We start from the raw sequence: 22,422 nt of genomic DNA, 5'->3' as shown, positions 1-22,422 counted from the left end.
TCACTCGTTATTTTTTAGGCATTTACTCGATGTAAACTGTGAGGTATTCGCTACTTTTTTTTTTTGGCGAGATGTTTTTAAATGTCTTCTATACATTTCATGGGGTATTTTTGTTTATTTTTCCGACTGTATTTAATTAATTATTTAATTCTCTTTCCAAAAAACACGTTTGCATAAAGTGACAACACCGCATGGTTAAATGAAAGGCAGTTCAAAAATGTCCCTCATAAAATAAAAGTAGCGACTACATCACAGTTTACATCGAGTAAATGCCTAAAAAATAACGAGTGACGGCTCTTATTATATTTATCCTCTTTGCCTAAACAACAACACAAATGTAAACAAAAAAATTACATATGCACAAGCAGCCCCACAAAGTGAAAATAGGATTGTTATTAAACCGAAAGACAAAGCAAAGAAAAATAAACACACCAAAGTAGCGCTGAAACCAGTCATCGAACCAACCGAATGTCATGTCACAGCAGTAAAAGAGATCAACAACGGTGGGATAGTAGTGCAATGCAAGAATAAGGAATCATGCGAACTATAGCAGAAAAAGATAGCGGAACAAATTGGGAATGAATACGATATGGAAAAAACAAAAGATAAGAGAAAGATTAAAAAAAATATTTAAAGTTATTGGTTTAACTGAGAGGTTTAGCAGTGAGCGATTGATAGAATGTATTACAAAACAAAATAGCATATGTGAGGGTAAACAATTCAAATTTGTAAAGGTTTTTGAAAATTTCAGTCGAAGAGAAGAATGTTTCAATGCTCTTGTTGAAGCAGATATAGAAACATACGAAAATATTATTATACAAAAGAGAATTAATGTAGAATGGGACTCTTGCATAATTACTGATTATAAAAGAGTATTCAGATGCTTTAAATGTTTGGCATTTAATCACAAGGCGGTTGAATGTATCAATAAAAAAGCATGTAGTAGATGTGGAGGCAATCACGATATCAGAGATTGTGTATCAAATGTATATAATTGTGTAAACTGTTGTGAGCAAGTCCAGAAAAAATTGATATAGACTGATGTACACCATGCTGCGTTTAGTAAGGAATGCCCAGCATATAAAAGATATATTCAAAGAAAATCCAAAACTAGAAAGTAGCAATTAAATAATCTAATTTGTCTTTATCTTAATATAGATTGTATTGTAAGTAATAAGAATGAATTAGAAAGTCTGATCGAGATTAAAAATCCAGCGATAGTATTTTGCGCTGAAACATGTACCACAAATGTCGTAACAAATCAAGAGTTGAAAATAAAATCCTACAAATTAGTACGTTGTGACTCCCATAGTAGGCATACTGGTGGCGTTCTTGTTTATGTACATGATTCAGTTGAATACTGCGTTAAACATAATAAAGAAATCGATAAAAGTGTGTGGTATATTTTTATCCAATTGAAGCACTTTAACCCAAAAATTCATGTCGGTGTGGTTTATCACTGACCTAGCACAAGCGATTCAGATTTTATAAACTATTTACGTAATATCTTAGGTATTACTTGTAAAAATTCTGGAAACAATATTCTTGTAGGAAATTTTAATATTAATTTAAATAATACATCAACATATAGTACACAACTAATTGATCTGTTTAAATCATACTCTATGTAGCAAAAAGTTGATTTCGATACTCGTATAACGGATATATATAGAACAAAAATTGATTTACTATTTTCGAATAATAATGGTATTGGATCCTATAAAAATGCCGACTCACTAGAAAAATTTTCCGACTGCATAAAATTTATATGATAATTTATTTACCTAATATAACGTTTGACAATTTATGGTACAAAGCAAATTTCAAAATTTGTATATTTGGAAAATTATGTTACATAAGATATCAAGATAACAGCAAAATAAGTACAGTAGTTTGAAAATCAAGTAATTGACGACCGCTATGTTAAGAATTTATAACTTCTCGAAGTACTCCTAGACATTTAATGCTGTGTTTACGTCAGATCTGGATTCTGCGGTATTTCAATAATGAACATTTTTTGACAACCTCACGTAGATTTATTTCGTCCACTTTATCCTTCGAAGAATATAGCAGCATTAAAGAGTTCATTGACTTAAAGAGTTCAGGGCCCATTAATTGCATGGAATCATCAAATGCTCTTGCAATTTTGGAGTGATTTGTGTGTTCTAGACAAACGACGTTTAATAAAAAAAATATACAGCTTACATCTTTGTCTGGGTGTAATATTCCCACTAAAATGTTTGCAACGAAACGGCCTTGTATGTCAGTCGTTTCATCAATTGATACCCACAAAAAGTGGTTGTTTAGGCAGGATGCCTAACTTTTCCGCATCTGATTGCGATCCCCCTAATGCAACTCTGCAATTCGATACCCGATTTATTTACACCCACCCACAGATAATACAAAATTTTTTCAATTTTACTAAATGACTGTTCACGAGAAGCTGATGTTATAAGAGCAGTCAAAATAAAACGAACGAGTTTGTGTGCCACGGGAATGACATTTTTCAACTTTAACACTACTTTAGAAATATCTTTGAAGTTTTCACATTCTTGACATGAATCCAGAAGAATTTTTAGTTCAGCATGCAAACATTCTGGATCTCCTTTGAACAAAATTGGATCCAATTGCATAATAGATTCGACCGATTCAAATGTGACGTTGCGTTTACCAACTGGAATTTTAAAATCTTTTGAACATGCAAAAATGGCGAAAAAGCGTCCTTTATATTATTTTGAATACCAGTGTCGAAAACTTGAAGGACAGTTCTGAATTCTTTTCGGTAAAATTTCAAGAAATCCAAATCATTGCTTTTTCTGGTCTCTCGTCGCACTTTTTGGGTAGACGGCGCGTTCTGTGATGTTTCAAAAATCAGAGCTATTGATCAGCGCATTGATCTGAATCTCATCATTCATTTCCTGGAATAACGCTGATGTACTTTCAATTGACAACAGAGCATCAATAACATTAAAATCTTCAGTTTCCAAGCTCTCAGTTAAATTTTTGATTTTGAACATTATATTTTTACAAAAAAATAAGGAGCTAATGAAATCGAAACCTAAAATTTTTTTCAGCAGAGCTGTAGCGGATGTGCGTGCTTTACTATCGAAAAATTCCGAATCCTTTTTTATATCTGTTAAAATATGTACGATACCTTCAAAAGAAACCCATACGGCTTTTACCGTTTCAGCTCTTGCAGTCCATCGCGTTTTAGAATTTTTCAACTGCAATGAGTTTTCAATCTTTTTCAATTCTTCTCTCAAATATTTGAAACGTTTTGTGCTACCACAAAAAAAAAGTACAATGCTTACAAAACATTGAAAAATTCTGTAATTAACGCACTGGCATTGCGCGCTGTTTCCACAAATGTGTTTGTCCGATGAGCCTGACATGGAATATAAGGGATTTCTTTTTTACACATTTCCAATAATTTCTTTTGCGTGCCAATATATTTGCCCGACATGTTTTTGGCATAGTCGTGCGATTGGAAAACGATGTTTTTAATAGAAATTTTAAGTGATTAAAGAGCCGACACAATTTTATTGGAAAAGTCTTCTCCCGTCTTTTTGGTTTGGACGACGTCCATTTTCAATAACCGCTCGCCCTCAATAGCAATTCGATCTTGATGAGACGGGTCCGAAGTAGTGTCAGCCATGACATAAAAAATACCTGCTTGGTTGACTTCATTTACAACGGCTTCTTGAGTTTCAGTCCCTAAGAGAGCAATGAATTAATTTTGTGTGGCTTGACCAAGATACGACACGTGACGTGGTCTTCTTGAAGTTTCATCTAACCATTTCTTCAATAAAGGGCAATGGCATGAAACTAGGTTGACAATTTGTAGGAAATTTCCATCGCCGTTTTCCAAACTGTCATCGTGACCACGAAAAGCCAAGCTCTGCCTTCACAAGGTTCTAGAAACATCAACAAGGGTTTGCAGAACTTTCAAATGGTATTATTTTTCTTCTGCTTCTTGAATCGCGTGTTCTCTGATGGATTTGTCCATTAAGATTTTGATATTGGCTCCTTCATTGATGAAATTGCAGAAATCACTTAAAGCGGCTCGATGAGATTCTAAAGTGAAATGTTCAGCCAATTTTCTTCTTTTATTTTGACCTCGGCTCTTTATTTTATGCCACTGACGAACACCTACCGATACCCATTCTGGACTAGCTTGCGATCTCCCAATGCCTTCCAAAAATAAAATGCAAACAAAGCAAAATTCAGCGTCTTTATATGAACTGTACTCTAATAATGAGTATTCTGAATACCATGCAGGGTTGAATCGACATTGCTTTTTCAACGAAATTTCGGCATTGATTGGATAAACGTCAAGATTTGGCTGGTATGGTCCAAGAGCACTTAAATATTTGCGTTCATTGGTAGTCGATATTTTCATTCTTTTACAATAGGCATGGTCTACTATAGCTTCACTGCCAACATGCAGAAAAGATTTATTTCGCCCAAGATTGTTTTCCTCTTCTTTTGCAATTTCTAACAATTTTTCACTCTCTTCGTTAATATTCTTTAAACAGTCGGTTACATCGCTGAAAAATGCTGTCGAATTTGGCACAGCTTCGTTTTTCATTCTACTCAAGACCTCACTCATTCGGTCAAAATTTGTCAGAAATACAGCAATCTTGCCGCAGAATTGAACCCAAGTGGCTGTTTCTTTCGATGGGAGTAGTGAAGTCGATGATGGTTCAGGTGTTAGTGTTAACTGATCTGGTAATATATCACTTTTTGTAGCACGCAAAGTTTTCAATCTTTTCAGAATCACTGCAAATTTTTGACCATCATTTTTCCGACAAATTGCCGACTAGTAAAAATAATTAAAAACCATTTTTAGTGCTTCAACATATTTGGTATCTATCACAAAATAATGTAAATTTTTTAAAAATCACTGAAACCTTTGATCATCGTTTTTCCGACAAAAAAACTAAATACATGTTAATAACTAGAAAGAATGTTTCCGATGTTGGTACTCTCAAAATAAACAATTCAGAAATTGAAAACATAGATACTATTAAATGCCTTGGTATCGTAATAGGTTGTAAATTAAAATTCAACGCCCATGTCGCTTATGTAACAAATAAAATAGCAACTAAAATATGGTTTATGCAAAGAACCTGCAAAAACCTAAGTAATTACTATAAAACTAAAGTATATCGATCTATTGTTGAACCTTACCTTTTATATTTTATATATAATCCGATTGGTTCTTCTTTAATATTAAATATATGTGTAGGTAGGCTTTCCAATCTATATTTTATGTGCGAATAAAACTAAATTATTCCACTGTTTTCCCAACGTTTCGCTAATATTTTTAATTTTAGCATCATCAGGGGAATATTTATTAATTTATCTGTTACAAACAATATATAAAAATTATCAATTAGTTTTCAAAACAGACATGAAAAACAACAAAGAAAAACAATTTGGTGAATAGTTTAACATTTAACAAGATAAACTTACGTTATATTGTCATTAAATCAAAACTGTTGCAAAAAACATTAAAAACATAAATCATCACAATATAATCATTACCATCTGACTATCATGGTAGCTTTGTCAATACTAAAAATTATTGTTTTGTAAACAAACAATGTAAGCGGCCGCTATGTTTTCCGTATCTTCGCGTTTATTAATCGTCTTTTCTCGTCTTTCCATAATTCTCAGGCTCTCAAGTGTATATCTTGCTGCTTCTCTCTTTTCCTTATCAATAATTTTCGTGTTGGTAAAGTCAGCTGAATGTCCACTTGTTAATGTATGTTGCGCTAGTGCTGTACTTGTTTTTTGTTTTCTGATGTCCGCTTCATGCTCGCCTAGTCTAACCGAAAGAGGTCGTTTTGTAGTACCAATATATATTCTTCTACATTCGTCGTTTTCATCGCCTTTGCATGTTACCTCGTATATAACATTGTGTTTTTGTTGGTGTTCTAAGGGATGCTTTGTTCTTGTATATATCAAATGCTTTGATTGAAAGGCCCACTTCCTCAAAAAGTGCCATCTAAGAGATCTTCCTCTGACATTCTTCAAGAAGAATTGTCAATTCAACGCGAGCTCTGTGATACCATAAAAGGTGCAGTGTCAGATTCCACTGATCAAAAAGAAAATATTAAAAAAATATATAGGGCGACTGACAAAATATATGCAATTAATAAAAAGCATTATAAGGAAATGGAAAAATTAAAAAGAGAGGAAATAGATGAATTGAAAAGGCATAATTTAGTAATGGAAAACCTTATGCTCCGCCAGCTAGAAAAATAATAGAAAAATACCTAGTCGCTTGACACTTGTATATAGCAAGCTACCTGAATTTGTGATTTTTTTAATAGTCCTTTTAATATTTACTAAAATATAAGACTAGTAAATTTTTTTAATATGAATTATTTTTTATTTTATTTCATAGTAGTATTAATATCAGTATTATACATGCTTACGTGAACTATTTTTATTTTGTAGACTATAATATTACTTAATTTAAGACTGTGTTATGGCGAGCAAAAAAAACTATTTGTGATATTTCTATTTTTTGTAAGAAAATGAGACTGAAACTCTTTAGTAGGAATTAAGTAAAATGTACTAAATTGTGATACCTGAATTTAAAGGCAGAAAAAATGAATTTAAAACAGAAAATAAAATATTAAACTCAAAGTATGTGTTTTCATTCCTTAAAATTTATAGCGAGCTTCCAATGTTGTTTCGTATGTTTTGCGCTGCGTTCAAATACTGAGGCGAAGTCAAGGGTATTAAATCTGGATTTCTGTTTTGAGTTGCCTGCTCTTCTGTGGATTGTACTTCTGTCATATCTGTGTATGCCTTGAAATGTATGCATATGTTGTGCAGCGCGCAGCATACGTTTACAATTTTTGCTGCTTTTTTTGGAGTGTAATGTAATTCTCTTGCACCAAGGAGACACCTCCATCGATTTTTCAGCACCCCATTGGTTCGTTCAATAATGTTGCGACACTTCGAATGGGCTTCATTAAATTTCATCTGTATAGAGCCTTCGTCGGGACTCCGATGTGGTGTCATAAGCCATGGTTCTAAAGGATACCCGGCATCACCTAGTTTCAAAAGTCTTATATCAATACAAATATTTACATTTTGAATATTTTATTATTACCCAGTAACCAAAAATTGGCTTCACGTTGCAAATACTGGTCTTCAAGGTGAGTTCTCAATTCACTCACATTCCAAATAAAGGAGTCATGCGAGGCACCGGGATGGGAAGCATCAACGTACCGAATTTTCAGCTCATCGTCACACATCTAAGAAAATACAATGCCATAGTCAAATATATTTCAATTGAACTATTATAAATAGCTTACCAACATTACATTTAAGCTGTAGTAGCCCTTCTTATTGCAGTAGAGATGCTTGTTTTCCGCGGGTGCGATGATACGGACATGAGTTCCATCAATGCAGCCGATAACACTGGGAATCCCATGCTTCACGTAAAATGCACGTGAAATTCTTCTTCTTTCGTCGCTGCTCATTGGCACACTTATCCATCTTTCGCACAGTTCACTTTCAAAGGTCTCAACGACTTCGTCCAGAACTTTGCTGAAGGTGGGTTGCGCTAAAGAAACGTCCACATCTTTTCCGATTCCTGTTTGATACCCACCTTCAGCAAAAAATCTTAAAACTGCACTCAGTTTCACAAGCGGCGATATCGCAAATTGTTTTTTACGATGCCGTGTGTGCGATGTGAGAAATTCCAACAAATACCGAAATGCAGGTTTGTTAACCCTATAATACTTTTGAAATCTGTAAATTCCAGAAATTTAATGAAATATAAAAGCAAAACAGAAGATGTTCTAATACTTACAACGATTGTGGCAACTCCAACGGATTGGTACTATCGCGCAACCTTCTTCTTATAGTCCTCTGTTGGTGTTGCTGGGAACCTTCTTCATCAATCATTTCGTTCACAACCATATGAAATGCAATACTATTCATTTTTTATGTATATTTTTCTTTAATTTACGATTAATTCGTCAAAAGACACTAAACTTTATTTTCTTAAACAAAAGCAGAAATGCATAATGAACTGTCAGATGGTAAAACAGCTGACTTCGAAAATTCGAAATTCCTATTCCCCAATTTTTCTTCTCCCTAGGAGAAAAGAATTGGAGGAATTTTTCCGCGGGAATAAAAAAATCCGCGAGAACAAAATTCTGCGAGAATATTTAGAATTGGTATGAATGATAATAACTTGTTTAAAAAAAGGTAATACAATTACGTCAAATCTATGAGGATAAAATAAATACTAAGATCTGAGCTGGTTTGTGATACGTATTCCTAATTTATATATCTAATTCTAAAATTACAAATTTCCTCGTTTATATATATGCATATATCTATTTAAACTGATTACCTATTGTTAAACTACTGTACCTATTGTTAATTAATGCAATCATTTTTTTGAATTGTATAAGCTAGGCTCTTGGAGTCGTAATAAATAAATAAATAAATAAAATAAATAAAAGTGGGCGGTCCCACGCCCATTTTCCAAAATTTTCCTAATTTTCTATTCTGCTTCATAAGGTCAACCCACCTACCAAGTTTCATCGCTTTATCCGTCTATGGTAACGAATTATCGCATTTTTTCGGTTTTTCGAAATGTTCGATATGGAAAATGTGGGCGTGGTTATAGTCCGATATCGCCCATTTTAAATAGCGATCTGAGATGAGTACCCAAGAACCTACATACCAAACTTTATCAAGATACCTCAAAATTTACTAAGTTATCGTGTTAACGGGCAGACGGACGGACGGATGGACGGACATGGCTCAATCAAATTCTTTTTCGATACTGATGATTTTGATAATGGAAGTCTGTACCTATCTCGATTCCTGTATACCTGTACAACCAACCGTTATCCAATCAAAGTTAATAAGTAAAAAAATTCCACATGATATAGCGAATCGCCTGATCCAAGTTACGCGACCGCTTGCAGCCGCACCTAATTTTACGCAAGGCGAGTAAGCCGGAGTGGTCCCCCTATTTGCTGGGGTTCCAGTTATCATAAAGACTGATAAACCTGGCTTGCCCCTAGACAACTAACGTTGTTCGGAATGCAAATATCCAATCAATGTCTTTTTATACTCAGTTGAGCAGAGCTCACAGAGTATAATAACTTTGATTGGATAACGGTTGGTTGTACAGGTATAAAGGAATCGGATAGTTATAGACTTCCATATATCAAAATCATCAGTATCGAAAAAAAATTTGACTGAGCCATGTCCGTCCGTCCGTCCGTCCGTCCGTCTGTCCGTTAACACGATAACTTAAGTAAATTTTGAGGTATCTTGATGAAATTTGATATGTAGGTTCCTGGGTACTCATCTCAGATTGCTATTTAAAATGAACGATATCGGACTATAACCACGCCCACTTTTTCGATATCGAAAATTTCGAAAAACACAAAAAGTGCGATAATTCATTACCAAAGACGGCTAAAGCGATGCAACTTGGTAGGTGAGTTGAACCTATGGCGCAGAATAGAAAATTATTAAAATCTTGGACAATGGGCGTGGCACCGCCCACTTTTAAAAGAAAAAAACCCATATTGTACAAACAAATTCTAGAGTCAGCCCTGGTCCACCTTTATGGCAATATCTCGAAAAGGCGTCCACCTATAGAACTAAGGCCCACTCCCTTTTAAAATACTCATTAACACCTTTCATTTGATACCCATATCGTACAAACAAATTCTAGAGTCACCCCTGGTCCACCTTTATGGCGATATCTCGAAAAGGCGTCCACCTATAGAGCTAAGGCCCATGCCCTTTTTAAATACTCATTAACACCTTTCATTTGATACCCATATTGTACAAACGTATTCTAGAGTCACCCCTGGTCCACGTTTATGGCGATATCCCGAAAAGGCGTACACCCATACAACTAAAGCCCACTCCCTTTTAAAACACTTATTAACACCTTTCGTTTGATACCCATATTGTACAAACGTATTCTAGAGTCAACCCTGGTCCACTTTTATAACGATATTCCGAAAAGGCGTCCACCTATAGAACTAAGGCCCACTCCCTTTTAAATACTCATTAACACCTTTCATTTGATACCCATATCGTACAAACAAATTCTAGAGTCACCCCTGGTCCACCTTTATGGCGATATCTCGAAAAGGCGTCCACATATAGAGCTAAGGCCCACGCCCTCTTAAAATACTCATTAACACCTTTCATTTGATACTCATATCGTACAAACAAATTCTAGAGTCACCCCTGGTCCACCTTTATGGCAATATCTCGAAAAGGCGTCCACCTATAGAACTAAGGCCCACTCCCTTTTAAAATACTCATTAACACCTTTCATTTGATACCCATATCGTACAAACAAAATCTAGAGTCACCCCTGGTCCACCTTTATGGCGATATCTCGAAAAGGCGTCCACCCATAGAACTAAGCCCACGCCTTTTAAAATTCTCATTAACATCTTTCATTTGATACCCATATCGTACAAGCAAATTCTAGAGTTAGCACTGGTCCACCTTTATGGCGATATTCCTAAATGGCGTCCACCTACAGAAATATGGCCCACTCCCTCTTAAAATACTGTTTAATACCTTCCATTTGATACGCATGTCATACAAACACAGTCCAGGGTTACCCTAGGTTCATTTTCCTCATTTTGTCTCCATCGCTCTCAGCTGAGTATGTAATGTTCGGTTACACCCGAATTTAGCCTTCCTTACTTGTTCTTATTTAAAACATACATTTTTTCTTTATCAAACAACCTTTTCCCCAAATAATGAATATATTTTAAGTATGTATGTTTATAAAAACAAATTTAAAACATAACTTAACTCTTTATCAAACAACTCTTTCCCCAAATAATGAATATATTTTCAGATATGTATGTTTATAGCATATTAAATTTTTTTTTTTTTCAGCAAAATTTGTGATCCTCACTTAACTGCATTTGAGCCAGAAGCTTTAGGCAACCTCGTGGAAGGAATCGATTTTCATAAATTTTATTTTGAAAACGGTAACTAAGTTAATTTTTAATTCACGTCAAGTGTTCCCACTTAAAAAACTTGATGTATACAAAATCCACCTAAGTTGGTAAACATGTTGTCATTGTAGGGTTTATCACCTGTGCAACAGGAGTAACCGATATATGAACGGACTGCGATTGCAGGGTTTCGAAAATTAGCTTTTCTCCCTTGCGATTTTTTTCAATATTTAGACCACTTACATAATTTCAACGTACCAAAGATTTGGATGATTCAACTTTTTCAAATTTTTTTTTTCGCAATACCAGCCGGTTCTATTTTTTTGTTTCAAGCAGAGCCCATGCACTGTCTTATAAAAATTTACAGGCCATTTTATAAGTAACGTCAATTTTTGTGGCTTTTTGGACTTCGGAGCTGTAGCACGTTGGAACCTGAAAGCTTCAGTTTGAAAGTCCGAAAACCAAAAAATTTTACATTGTCCCACAAAGGGGCGTACACATATTTATAAGGGAGTACATAGACTCCGTTTGGAGCAAAAACAAAATCGAGCCGGATGGTATTGCGTAAAAAACTTTTAATTGAAACTTTTTAATTTTTTTTTTTAATTTTTGCAATACGAACCGATCTTGATTTTTAAAGTTTTGCTTAAAAAAAATGAGCTGGTCACATTGTGGTGCAAAGTAATTTTTTTTTTTGCTTTGAAACTGTTGCGCATAAGCTTCAAAGCAAAAAGACGCTGAAAAGTTGGCATCGCCCCACAAAGTGACCCATGTATTTTTGTAGGGGAATAATTGCAAAAAGTTGCAAAATTTAAAAAGTCAAAATTAAAGTTAAAGTGTGGAAAATTTCGTATAATCTTTAAACGGTGTATGTATTCCTGAAGTAGATACGAGAAACTCTTTTTTCTGATGCAATAGTATACAACAATTTGAATCTGTATTATTACATCACAGTCATTGTAGTTATATAGAAAAATTAGGACAGAAAATCGCAATATATTTGTAAGATCACCTAGTAATTCTTAAATTCTTATTATAGGACTTAATTAGGGGGCATGTTTTCCAACTAGTTTCTTTTCTAGCCTGGAACATCATTAAAATTATGAAGTTGATAAACTAGTTCTAAACCTTAAGACAATTAACATTTAGTATTCAGTTAAATCAAAAGAAAAGTATTCTCATCATGCGGACGCTTCTACTTTATTGAAATTACAAAAAGGTGTTTCGTCTGTATACTAGATTCTGCTTATACTACTTTCGGATAATAATTAATAAAAACCTCTTAAATAAAATTTTATTCCGTATACTGGCGGCAAATTTTCCTAGTGAAAAAATATTTCTAATACTATGTACAAACACACACCAAATTGGCAATTTATATCATTTGGGAAATTTATTACGCAATTTATCATATAACAAATTGTAAAAATAAATTGCCAATTTAAAAAAAATTTTGTAATAAATTGTTTCAAACTGCAAATGCGACCTTGTAAAGTGTGTTTATTGAGTAGATTTAAACTTCAACTATATGGTTGGCTCATCTCATCAGCTGATTTTATTTTTTTCATTTCACTGGAGTAGGGATTGTCAAAAGAAGATGGTAAACTCAAAACGAAACCAAAGCATTGAACACATTTTCTTACAACACACAAAAATTTCAAAGTTTTATGTTTTCATTCCATTCCATTCCCCTAATACCAAGACGCACATTTTGACAGTCTGAACAAAGGTATGTTGTTGCTGTAGAGATGAGTCAACCAGCTATCAAATTACTATTGTCTAAGCTGAATTGAGTTTTATGAACACCACTCAATTTAAATCGAAAGTGCCTCAATTTATTTTTCTGTTTGAACATAGTATAACCCAAGTTCTTCCAAATACGTTGTTGCGGTAATTTCACATTTACGCCACTATGCTTTTTTCTTTTAGACGGAATCAACAAAATATTTAGTATTTTCCATTGTTACATTGAACAATTTGGTGTTTTATATTGTGGGCCCGTGTCGTGTTTAACGATCCGTGATCGAAATAAATTTTTTAATACCATATCTCTTGAATGGTGAAATGGGTTAGTGAAATATATAAGTTATTCGCTCTAACGACAACTCGAAAACATCTACAAATTCTAGGCGAGCTACTGCGGACCGCATAATTCCTCGAAGAGGCCTGGTCATGCAAGCGGCCTCAAAGTAATACCCGCGAAGGCTGAAATGGTGATATTCACCAGGCGCTTCCTTACCAGCCAACACAATTAAGCGGGATAGTTACCTTATTTGATAGAGGGTCAAATACTATTATTTTCCCTATACTTTGTTTTAAAATATTGCATGCTTACAGAACAAGTGGAGAATTCCAGTTAAAACAAATTTTTTACGGAAATATATCTGAAATTGTTCTTATTATTTCTATAGCATAAGAGGTTACTTATTATAAATTTTTAAGTCGATGTAAAACAGGTTTTTTGATAAAATTAACAATATTACATTTTTGGGAAAAGTTGAGGTCATGAATATTTCTTCGCGGATTTGCAGTAAAAACTGCTAAGTACTAGAAATAGTAGCTCTACCAAATATTGAGCTGCTTGCGCTTAAAATATAGAGTTGTAAGATTTATTTAAATCAAAAATGGTTAAAACATCTTAACCCGTACAGAGGTAATGAGCGATAAAATAAATGAGAATTCCACTTTACACACGCAAGTTTTTGCAAAGAATGCATTTTTTTAAAAAACAAAGTATAGGGAAAATAATTTTATTAGATAGAGGAATCAAGCACTGGGCGAAATTAAGCGAAGGCGAGAGGTGCACATGATTGACCAAGCAGGAAAAGCGTGGGTTCAAGCGCGGGGCTGTAAAGTGTCGAAGATTATGTGCAGGTCTTACAACCGTAGACTAACAAAGTCGCTTCTTTCATTAAAAAGAGAGGACTGTAGACTCATTACGGGTATTCTGACTGGACACTGCCTTCTGGCGTGACATGCCTTTAAATTAGGCTTGGTCAGTGATAGCAGATGTAGGAAGTGCGGGCTGGAGGAGGAAACGATCGAGCACGTTCTGTGCTCTTGCCCTGCGCTTGCCAGGCTAAGACTCCAGGTTTAGGAGTGATACAGCTGTCAGACTAGAAGCAGGAAGTGGCTTAAATCCTAGGAAGCTTCTAGTATTTGCCAATAGGACGGAGTTTTTTATAACATAGGTCCCGGTTTTCGATAGGGTTTTTCAGTTTGGTCGTTAAAACAAACTTCTGGTAACACTACGGACTTATTCAGTCTATATGAGATCCTCATGGACCGGCCAGTTCAACCTAACCTAACCTCTATCAAGCAAGGTAATTATTTAGGTTATCTAAGGAAAAGTTGGTTTGGGGGTTCCGAGAGCTTTAATAAGGTTAGGTTAGTTTGAACTGGCCGGTCCATAAGGACCTCACATAGACTGAATGAGGCCGTAGTGTTACCAGAAATTTATTTTACGATAAAACTGAAAACCCCTATCAAAAAAATCAGGACTCATGCTATTACTCTTGCGCCCTTTTTAGCTAGTTCATCCGATTTTTAATTCCCATATATTCCCATATGCCCTGTGAGCCAATATGGATATATGATTTTCTACGTCCCGATTTTTTCCAGGGACTGCTTACAGTCTAACACAATTTAAGATATTGTGCGATATTACTGCCTTAATTGCTGTTTGGCTGTCAATATAACAGTTAACATTGCTACAGTTTAGGCTATTCTCTTCTAGTGTTTCTATTGCTTTGGTTATGGCTAATACTTCCGCTTGGAAAACGCTACAGTGATCTAGCAGCTTGTAGGATCTGTTTATTTCCGGATCAGCGTAGTATACCCTACTCTTTCCACTACTTTGGAACCATCCCTGTACACACTTCTATTGCGGCTTCAAGAGCCCCCTCGAAGGGCAGATGGGGAACCAGGTAATCTGTTGGTCCTGTAATTGATAACGCTATATACTATGAGCGTATGGTTTTGGGCTTAAGCTACCCTGCGGCACTGAGCCTCGTTGCAGTTATTAACGTTATGATCTTTGCTGCCAGGTCTACAGGTGGAATGTGCAGAATAGCATACATTGCAGTCGTCGGGGTTGTATGGCTCTCGCAATGCCAAGCACTGATAGCCTGCATATCCATCTAATTTTTGAGGTAGGTTATTTTCCTCATCGAACCGCCTGAGCAGTTGGTTGATGACCAGCGTCCACAGTAGAGGTAAGAGTACCCCACCCTGTGGCGTCCGCCTGTCCACTGATTTCGTGGCCTCATACAATCCCCATAGTGAGGTAATCTTCCTGCAATTCAACATGCAGCCGATCCATCTGGTTATTGCTGGGCCTACTTTAATGTAATTACGACCACCCTTGCTCGCCCTTTTAGAAACATTTTTGAAAGCCCCGGCAATGTTTAAGAAGACTCCTAGAGCATACCCTTTATATTCCAGGGCTTTCTCTATATTTATTACCACCCTATGCAGTGCAGTGTCTTTTGGCAAGTTGTGTTGTGGGGACGTTGGGCTTTATTGACACATCTATCAGCCTCTCAAAGGTTTTGAGCTGAAATGATGTTAAACTAATGGGCCTGTAATCTTTGGGATACATTTGACCGAACATGAGATTATCTTCGCCCTGAAAATTTTACGCTTGTAGATCCTAAAAAGATCCACATACTCGTCCCAGCACCCTCCGTTTACCGTTTTCTTTGCCAGCTTAAACATTCCTTTTACCTGTCCTCTTAGCACATTGCACCACCTTGGCGGCTTTTCATTTCCTCTGAATCTTCTTAGAGAAAAAAACTCTGTTATACACAGTGTTGTTGTAGCAGTGCTTCACCCCATCCAATAGGTCTGACCAATCACAAATTGTCATGAATGTCCTCTAACTGGAGTCCGAGAAAACTTGCTGTTTCAACAGGGGTGGACCATAATGAGAGAGGTGTTAGAGGCGTTGGTTCTACATTACAATTGAAGAGATGGTTGGTGTCATGTGGGGACACATTTCAAGCAGGGTATACATTTTGTATGTCGGGGTTGATTCTGGATAGGTAAGAGTTTAACCTGTTACAGTATCCAGATCGAAGTTGAGCTAGAGTGACTCTCGTTTCCATAGGGAGTTTCCGCAAGTTTAGGGTGTTGCTCTTTGAGAACTGGATTCACCGAGCAATTCCTGACATAGAGGTCCGACGCATTACGGAGGTGACTCCTTAAGGCCCTGGGCACTGTTGGCTCATCAATCAGATGTCTGTTGGGATGCCCAGGTTTCTGGGCATTCAACAGAAACTATTTGGTTAGCATTTCATTTATTTCCCTTATTGGGGGCATTCTCGCCTCATTATGTAGATTTTGGCAGGCCTGTAGCTTCTTCCAGTACGTAATCTTTAGGCTTGGCGACCATATCGGGGACGCGTAGCATGCACTCGGCTGGCCAATTGCTTTGTAAGTGGTAATGAGCGTTTCTTTATCTTTTCTCCAAGTACTGCCAGCAAGAGATTTGAGGATTTTATTACGGCTCTGGATTTTCGGTACAATTGCGGCTGCATGCTCACTAAAATGTAGATCCTGATCGAACGTCACACCCAAGATTTTGGGGTGTAAGACAGTCGGTAGCGTAGTGCCATTGACGTGGACTTTCAAAATGGTCGACATTTGGGACGTCCATGTTGTAAATAAGGTCACCGATGATGTAGTGGGTGATAATGTCAGGTTTCGCGAGGTGAAGAAACTGGAGAGATCAGGGAGGTAGGCGTTTATTTTGTTGCATAGCTCATCGATCTGTGGGCCCCGGCCTGTTCCCATTATTGTACAGTCATCGGCGTAGGAAACGATAGTAACTCCTGTAGCATTATGCGTTATGCCCACCTATGCAATACATTTGCGGCGTTATGCATTATGAACTTCTATGCCAATGCATTTTTTATGAACCTACCAGACACAGTCATAGTGCAGTCATATTACAATATTGATCCACATAAATTATATTGACCCGACACAGCGGGAAATCAACATCAATTGAATGCCGAATACGAAACCCATGTCATTTCACACTTTCATAGTTTTGCTCAATTAGTCACGCCAATCAATGTACATGCCGGTCAGTGTTAGTTTGTCAATGTGAATCACCAAAATATTCACACACAACTATTTTACAGTTTCCATAAATAGGTCAATGAAGTAATCTGCTGACTTTGCATACCAGTATTACAAATGTACATATTTTTAGTTTGTTAGTGTTAGCATAATTATGTATATGTAGGTTAAGAAATAATGTATAAAAAGAGAAAGAATTTCTTCAATAAATTCAATTATTGTCAGACGCTCAAAGTCGACCATTCTTTTTATTAATTTAAATATTTCATGGCGACCCTACCAGTTCGATCCCTAATAAGCATAAAAATTTGCTGAATAAGCAAATATTGCTAAGAAGATCTAAACTGACCAGAGATCCTGCCAAGTTTTTGTATTTAATCAAAATTAATGGCCACAAACTCGGGCCAAAAAGCAGGACGTATTGGTGGAAGGAATTGAAGCCGCATTATTTGACAAGCAAATCGACTCTAACCAATGGACAAATTTGATCTGGACAAAGAAATTTTTCATCAAACCGCATAAAGAGTGGAATAGAAATGGTAATGGAGATGGACAAAGAACTATTCCACCAAATCGCATAGGGAAGTGGAATACCACATTAACATATCAGATTGGCTTCAAAACCACAAGGATCCCCGTTTTGGATGAAAGAAATCACAATATAACCAGATGCAATTAAGTATATAAAATTAACATAAGTCTTGGTAATTAAGTCTTACAATTAATTAAGCGGCCTTTATGGACGCTAAACCATTAGCAAAAACGAAAGTTTTTGCTTAGGAATTTTTTTTTTTAAATAGGACTTGAAAGAGCTCCTTTTCAATAAAAATTTCATGAAAAAAAAGAGAAGTAGTAAGAAAATCAAAATGTCTTAAATTTTAAAGAAATTTTTGTTTTAGCTTAAAAAAAATATCTATATATAAAAAAGAGGGTTCAGTTATTTCTTTGTTATGCAAGAAATAAAAACGGAAGAAGAATTCCACAGAATTTTTAAAAAGTGTAAAGACACTATAAGAGAATTTATAAACATTTTTTAAATATGGTAGGATGAACAAATTTTTTTTTACAAAAAGTTTGATGTCAGCTTTGAGAATGACACAAACTAAAACTAAAAATAGGGAAAAAGATTGAAGCCGATAATAATAGCATAAAATTTAATTTTAAACAATACTTTGAAAAAAATATTTTTTCCAATTTTAAGAAAACTAGAAATGTTAAAAATATTAACTTTAGAAAATTTTTTTTCAAAAAATCAAACATTTTAGAAAATTATAAACAGTAGTTTCTATAATATTAATTAAATAAGGAAAAATTACATTAACAAAATTCTTCTTAGATCTTTATAATGTCACATAAATCAGGCAAAAATGGCATAAAAATTAATTTTTAAAATATTGTGTAAATTGAAAAAAAAATGTACATTAAAATGTTAAAAATCTTAAATTAAACAAATTTTTCAAAAAAAAAATTTTCTTAAACTTTAATGTCAACTAAATAAGGAAAAAATAATAAAAGTAAAATGGAATGCACAGGGTAAAGAACAAAATCAAACATTTTGTTAAATATTATTAGCCCCTTTCTCACAAAAGCAGAAAATTGATATTATAGAATTCCAGCATGGCTTGGTGGACAAAGATAGCACACGGCATAATGATAGCATTAGCCAGATATGAATTAGGAAAGGATAATTCAGTAAACTCAGAAAATAAAGAAACAGAAAATAGAATATTAAAATATGAATCACCAGCTGAACCAGAAACAAAAGCTGCTTCATACATTCCAGATGTTTGGCTAGCAGCTTTAATCTGCGTAATCGGGCTATTGATCATTGCAATAGCCATGATACTCAAAAGTTATATGAAATTTAAATATAGGCAATTAAAACCCGTTCAAGCTCGTATCTAAGGAATTCTAGTGTTAAACTTACACCCTACTATTTTAAAACCAAATTCAAAGCTGAGGAAGAGCAGGAAACAATCCAATTGACAGTAAAGGCGCCCCTGCCTAAAGTGAACAGCAAATCAAAATTTGCATAATTCCTTTGAGTGCTCCTGACAAAGATGGTCATGAAGCAATAAGAAATTCTGGGACAATGGAAATAGGCAAAATCTTAGAAAGAAAAATACGAAAGTTTTAGAAACAGCCCATAACAAAAAAAAATTAAGAAAAAGTCACAAAGAGAACATATAAAAATGTATGTAAATCGCTATATAAATTTGCAACAAAAGACTAGTCGCGCTCATTTTCATCTTAGGATAGAAAAATGTTAGCGTAGAAAAATTTTCAAGCAACCAGATTGTTGAGGAAGTTATTGACTTAGGACAATATTCGACCAGGCATACAAGAAATGCCGGCAATCCAGGACTTGAAATTTATAAGGAAAAACACAGTTGTCCTGAAAGAAAAATTGGTGAAAAATTAATTAAATATTTACTGCAGTAGGCGAATTTAAAAAAAATAATTGGTACCCAAGTTCTCAAAGATCAAATAATTGCACTAACCCAAGAGGTTGTGCATGTGACAATCCCGGTAAAAATAAAAATAATTCTTCATAAAAGTAATGACGATTCTGTCTTGGTGGCCGCCGCAGAAATCGCATGACAAATAAGATCAATGAAATTGCTTGAAAATATGAAAATATCGAAAATATGAAAAGATCATTTAAAGATACGAAACATTTTTGCATCCACTGTACCTTTCGTCTTCCCATTAGCTGAACTACTAATATTTTCTGAATAATTAGCTACAATTTTTTTTTTAATGGTTCTAAGTTTAATATGACCCAAATGAAATAAAATAGCAATGAAAACCTTCGTATAATAGAAACAGTAAAGAAATATAATTATGATAAAATAGCTACAATAGGGAAATAGGTATATATAGGTGATCTAGTATTAAATGGAGCAGAAGCTAGCCATAAGCTAGATAGTAGATATTAAGGACAGTATAAGGTACAAAATATTGACAAAAATAACAATTTTACATTAATACCACATAGAGTAGAAACTAGTGGTAGGCACATTAAAGATAAGGAAATAATAGTCCATAAGAATAGGCTTAAACACATTTAAAACATCTTTTGATAACTTAAAGAAAATAATCTTAAAATAAGCATTCCACTTTACTCATCACACATTAGATAGTATCAAAGTCCGCATATTAGAAACAAAGTGCACAAACTATTTCACTTTCGTATCAAGTTACCGTAAAATACCAAAAGCATTTAAAATCCAAACAAAGAGTCTTCTACAATTGTCCACAATTATATACGCCTCTTTTTTCTAAGGCGGATGGTGTAGCATTATGCGTTATGCCCATCTATGCAATACATTTGCGGAATTATGCATTATGAACTTCTATGCCAATGCATTTTTTATGAACCTGCCACATATTACAATATTGATTCACATAAATTATATTGACCCGACACAGCGGAAAAAGTCAACATCAATTGAATGCCGAATACAAAACCCATGTCATTTCACATCTTCATAGTTTTGCTCAATTAGTCACGCCGATCAATGCACTTGCCGATCCGAATGTCTAATTGTCAGTGCTAACTTGTCAATGTTAATCAACAAAATATTCACATACAGCTACTTTACATTGTTTCCATAAATAGCTCAATGAAGTAATTTGCTGACTTCGCATTTCAGTATTACAAATGTACATATTTTTAGTTTGTTAGTGTTAGCATAATTATGTATGTGTAGGTTAAGAAATTATGTATAAAAAGGGAAAGACTTTCTTCAATAAAATCAATTATTGTTAGACGCTCAAATCCGACCATTATTTTTATTAATTTAAATATTTCACTCCTTCTGGTGGCGAAGGTAGCTTTGATATGTAAAAGTTAAACAAAAGAGGGGATAGGACACTACCCTGTGGCACCCCTTGTTTAAATCTCCTTGGTTTAGATGTTTCGCTTCGAAATTGCACCGATGCCCGCCGTCCACCTAGATAATTTGCGGTCCACCTTTTATGGGGGAAGGGTAGACCCTTCCAGGTCTTGCAGTAACGTGCCATGGTTGACCGTATCAAAAGCTTTTCATAGGTCTAACGCAACGAGTACTGTTCTATGGTGGGGGTTTTGATTTAAACCTAAATTCATCTGGGTGCTAATGGCATTAACGCGGTGGTAGTGTAGTTTTCTAAAGTCATGCTGATGAGAGGCTAGTGGCAAATTTGCCTTGAAATGGGGTAGTAAAATGGCTTCAAGCGTCTTTGCTGCTGGCGATAGGAGAAATATCGGGCGATATGACTCTCCTATGTTAGCTGGTTTCCCAGGCTTTAATAGCGGAACCATCTTGGCCATTTTCCATCTTTCGGGAATGACAATGTTGGAAAGAGACAGGTAGAAGACATGTGCTAAATATTTAAAACCCTCATTACCTAGGAATGACAAAGGTGGAAAAAGACAGGTAGAAGACATGTGCTAAATATTTAAAACCCTCATTTCCTAGGCTTTTAACCATCGGCATGGCTATGCCGTCAGGGCCCACCGGTTTAGGTGGTTTAGCTTGACCGATGGCATCCTCAACCTCTTTGGCGGTGATAGTAATTGGGGACGCGCTGAATTTATGTTTGTGCGCGTGTCTGTTGGCCCTCCGTCTATCTTTTTCAACCGTAGAATGCATTATATATTGTCGGCAAAAGGCGCTCGCGCATTTTTTCGTATCCGACAGCACTTTATCGCCAGAGGCCATGGAAATTGTGTCGTTGTGCTTGGACGGATTCGATAGGGACTTTACGGTGGATGTTTAGGCCACCAGCCTAAATATTCGCTAGCACCCTAATGCACATTTTTTGGCAATAAAAATTTTAATGTGTTAAGTGCATTGCGTAAGTCAACTAATTTCTGTCCAATTGCTCGGCGGCATATTCAAGCTATTTATCTTGTGAAATAATTAACTGTCCTGACGACCAGGAAGTTTGTGAGTGCTTCACTGGTATAAACAATTATTGTAAAATATTTATCTTTTATAAATAAATTGTAACGAATCGGTACTAACTCTTCTCTTTTTATTTCTTTTATTTGCGTGCGATCGCGCCCCACGACCCGGGTGCCACATTCCCCCCGCAACATTTGGTCCATTCGTGCCGAGAAAATTTAAGTCGGAGAAAACAGCACTTTTTTTATAAAATGTTGGCCAATTTTTCATATTTGGATAATTAAACAAAAGTTAAGGAGGCTATTATTTACATACATAAAACCAGCGAAAACACAAAACAAGCGAGCACACATACAGCCACAAATCATCACATCATACAGCTAAAACGAATAAAAGCATCTTCGATATCACATACATTAAAATCATCACATCCATCCAGCATCATATACAAGCCATTATAT

General features: G+C 35.3%; 2 protein-coding genes across 11 annotated transcripts in view; one reads left to right on the top strand and one right to left on the bottom strand.

The window, feature by feature from the left end:
• Nucleotides 1-22,422, top strand: part of CaMKII (Calcium/calmodulin-dependent protein kinase II) — a 3,892,153-nt gene that overhangs the window by 3,640,153 nt on the left and 229,578 nt on the right. For all 10 annotated transcript variants that reach the window (XM_067758430.1, XM_067758431.1, XM_067758435.1 and 7 more), the window contains one exon: nucleotides 10,924-11,018. In XM_067758430.1, coding sequence (XP_067614531.1) covers nucleotides 10,924-11,018 — 95 coding nt within the window. The remainder of the gene's footprint in view (nucleotides 1-10,923; nucleotides 11,019-22,422) is intronic.
• LOC137234599 (putative nuclease HARBI1) lies at nucleotides 6,560-7,977 on the bottom strand. The gene is made up of 4 exons (XM_067758055.1): nucleotides 7,835-7,977; nucleotides 7,335-7,773; nucleotides 7,130-7,274; nucleotides 6,560-7,070 (listed from the first exon to the last, which is right to left on the bottom strand). Exons 1-4 carry the CDS (start codon nucleotides 7,963-7,965, stop codon nucleotides 6,682-6,684), a joined length of 1,104 nt encoding a protein of 367 aa, XP_067614156.1. The 5' UTR covers nucleotides 7,966-7,977; the 3' UTR covers nucleotides 6,560-6,681.

Source organism: Eurosta solidaginis, chromosome X (assembly GCF_040869045.1).
Source record: "Eurosta solidaginis isolate ZX-2024a chromosome X, ASM4086904v1, whole genome shotgun sequence".
Lineage (NCBI taxonomy): Eukaryota > Metazoa > Arthropoda > Insecta > Diptera > Tephritidae > Eurosta > Eurosta solidaginis.
Note: the sequence above shows the minus strand (reverse complement) of the source record. Positions and strands in the feature narration are given on the sequence as shown.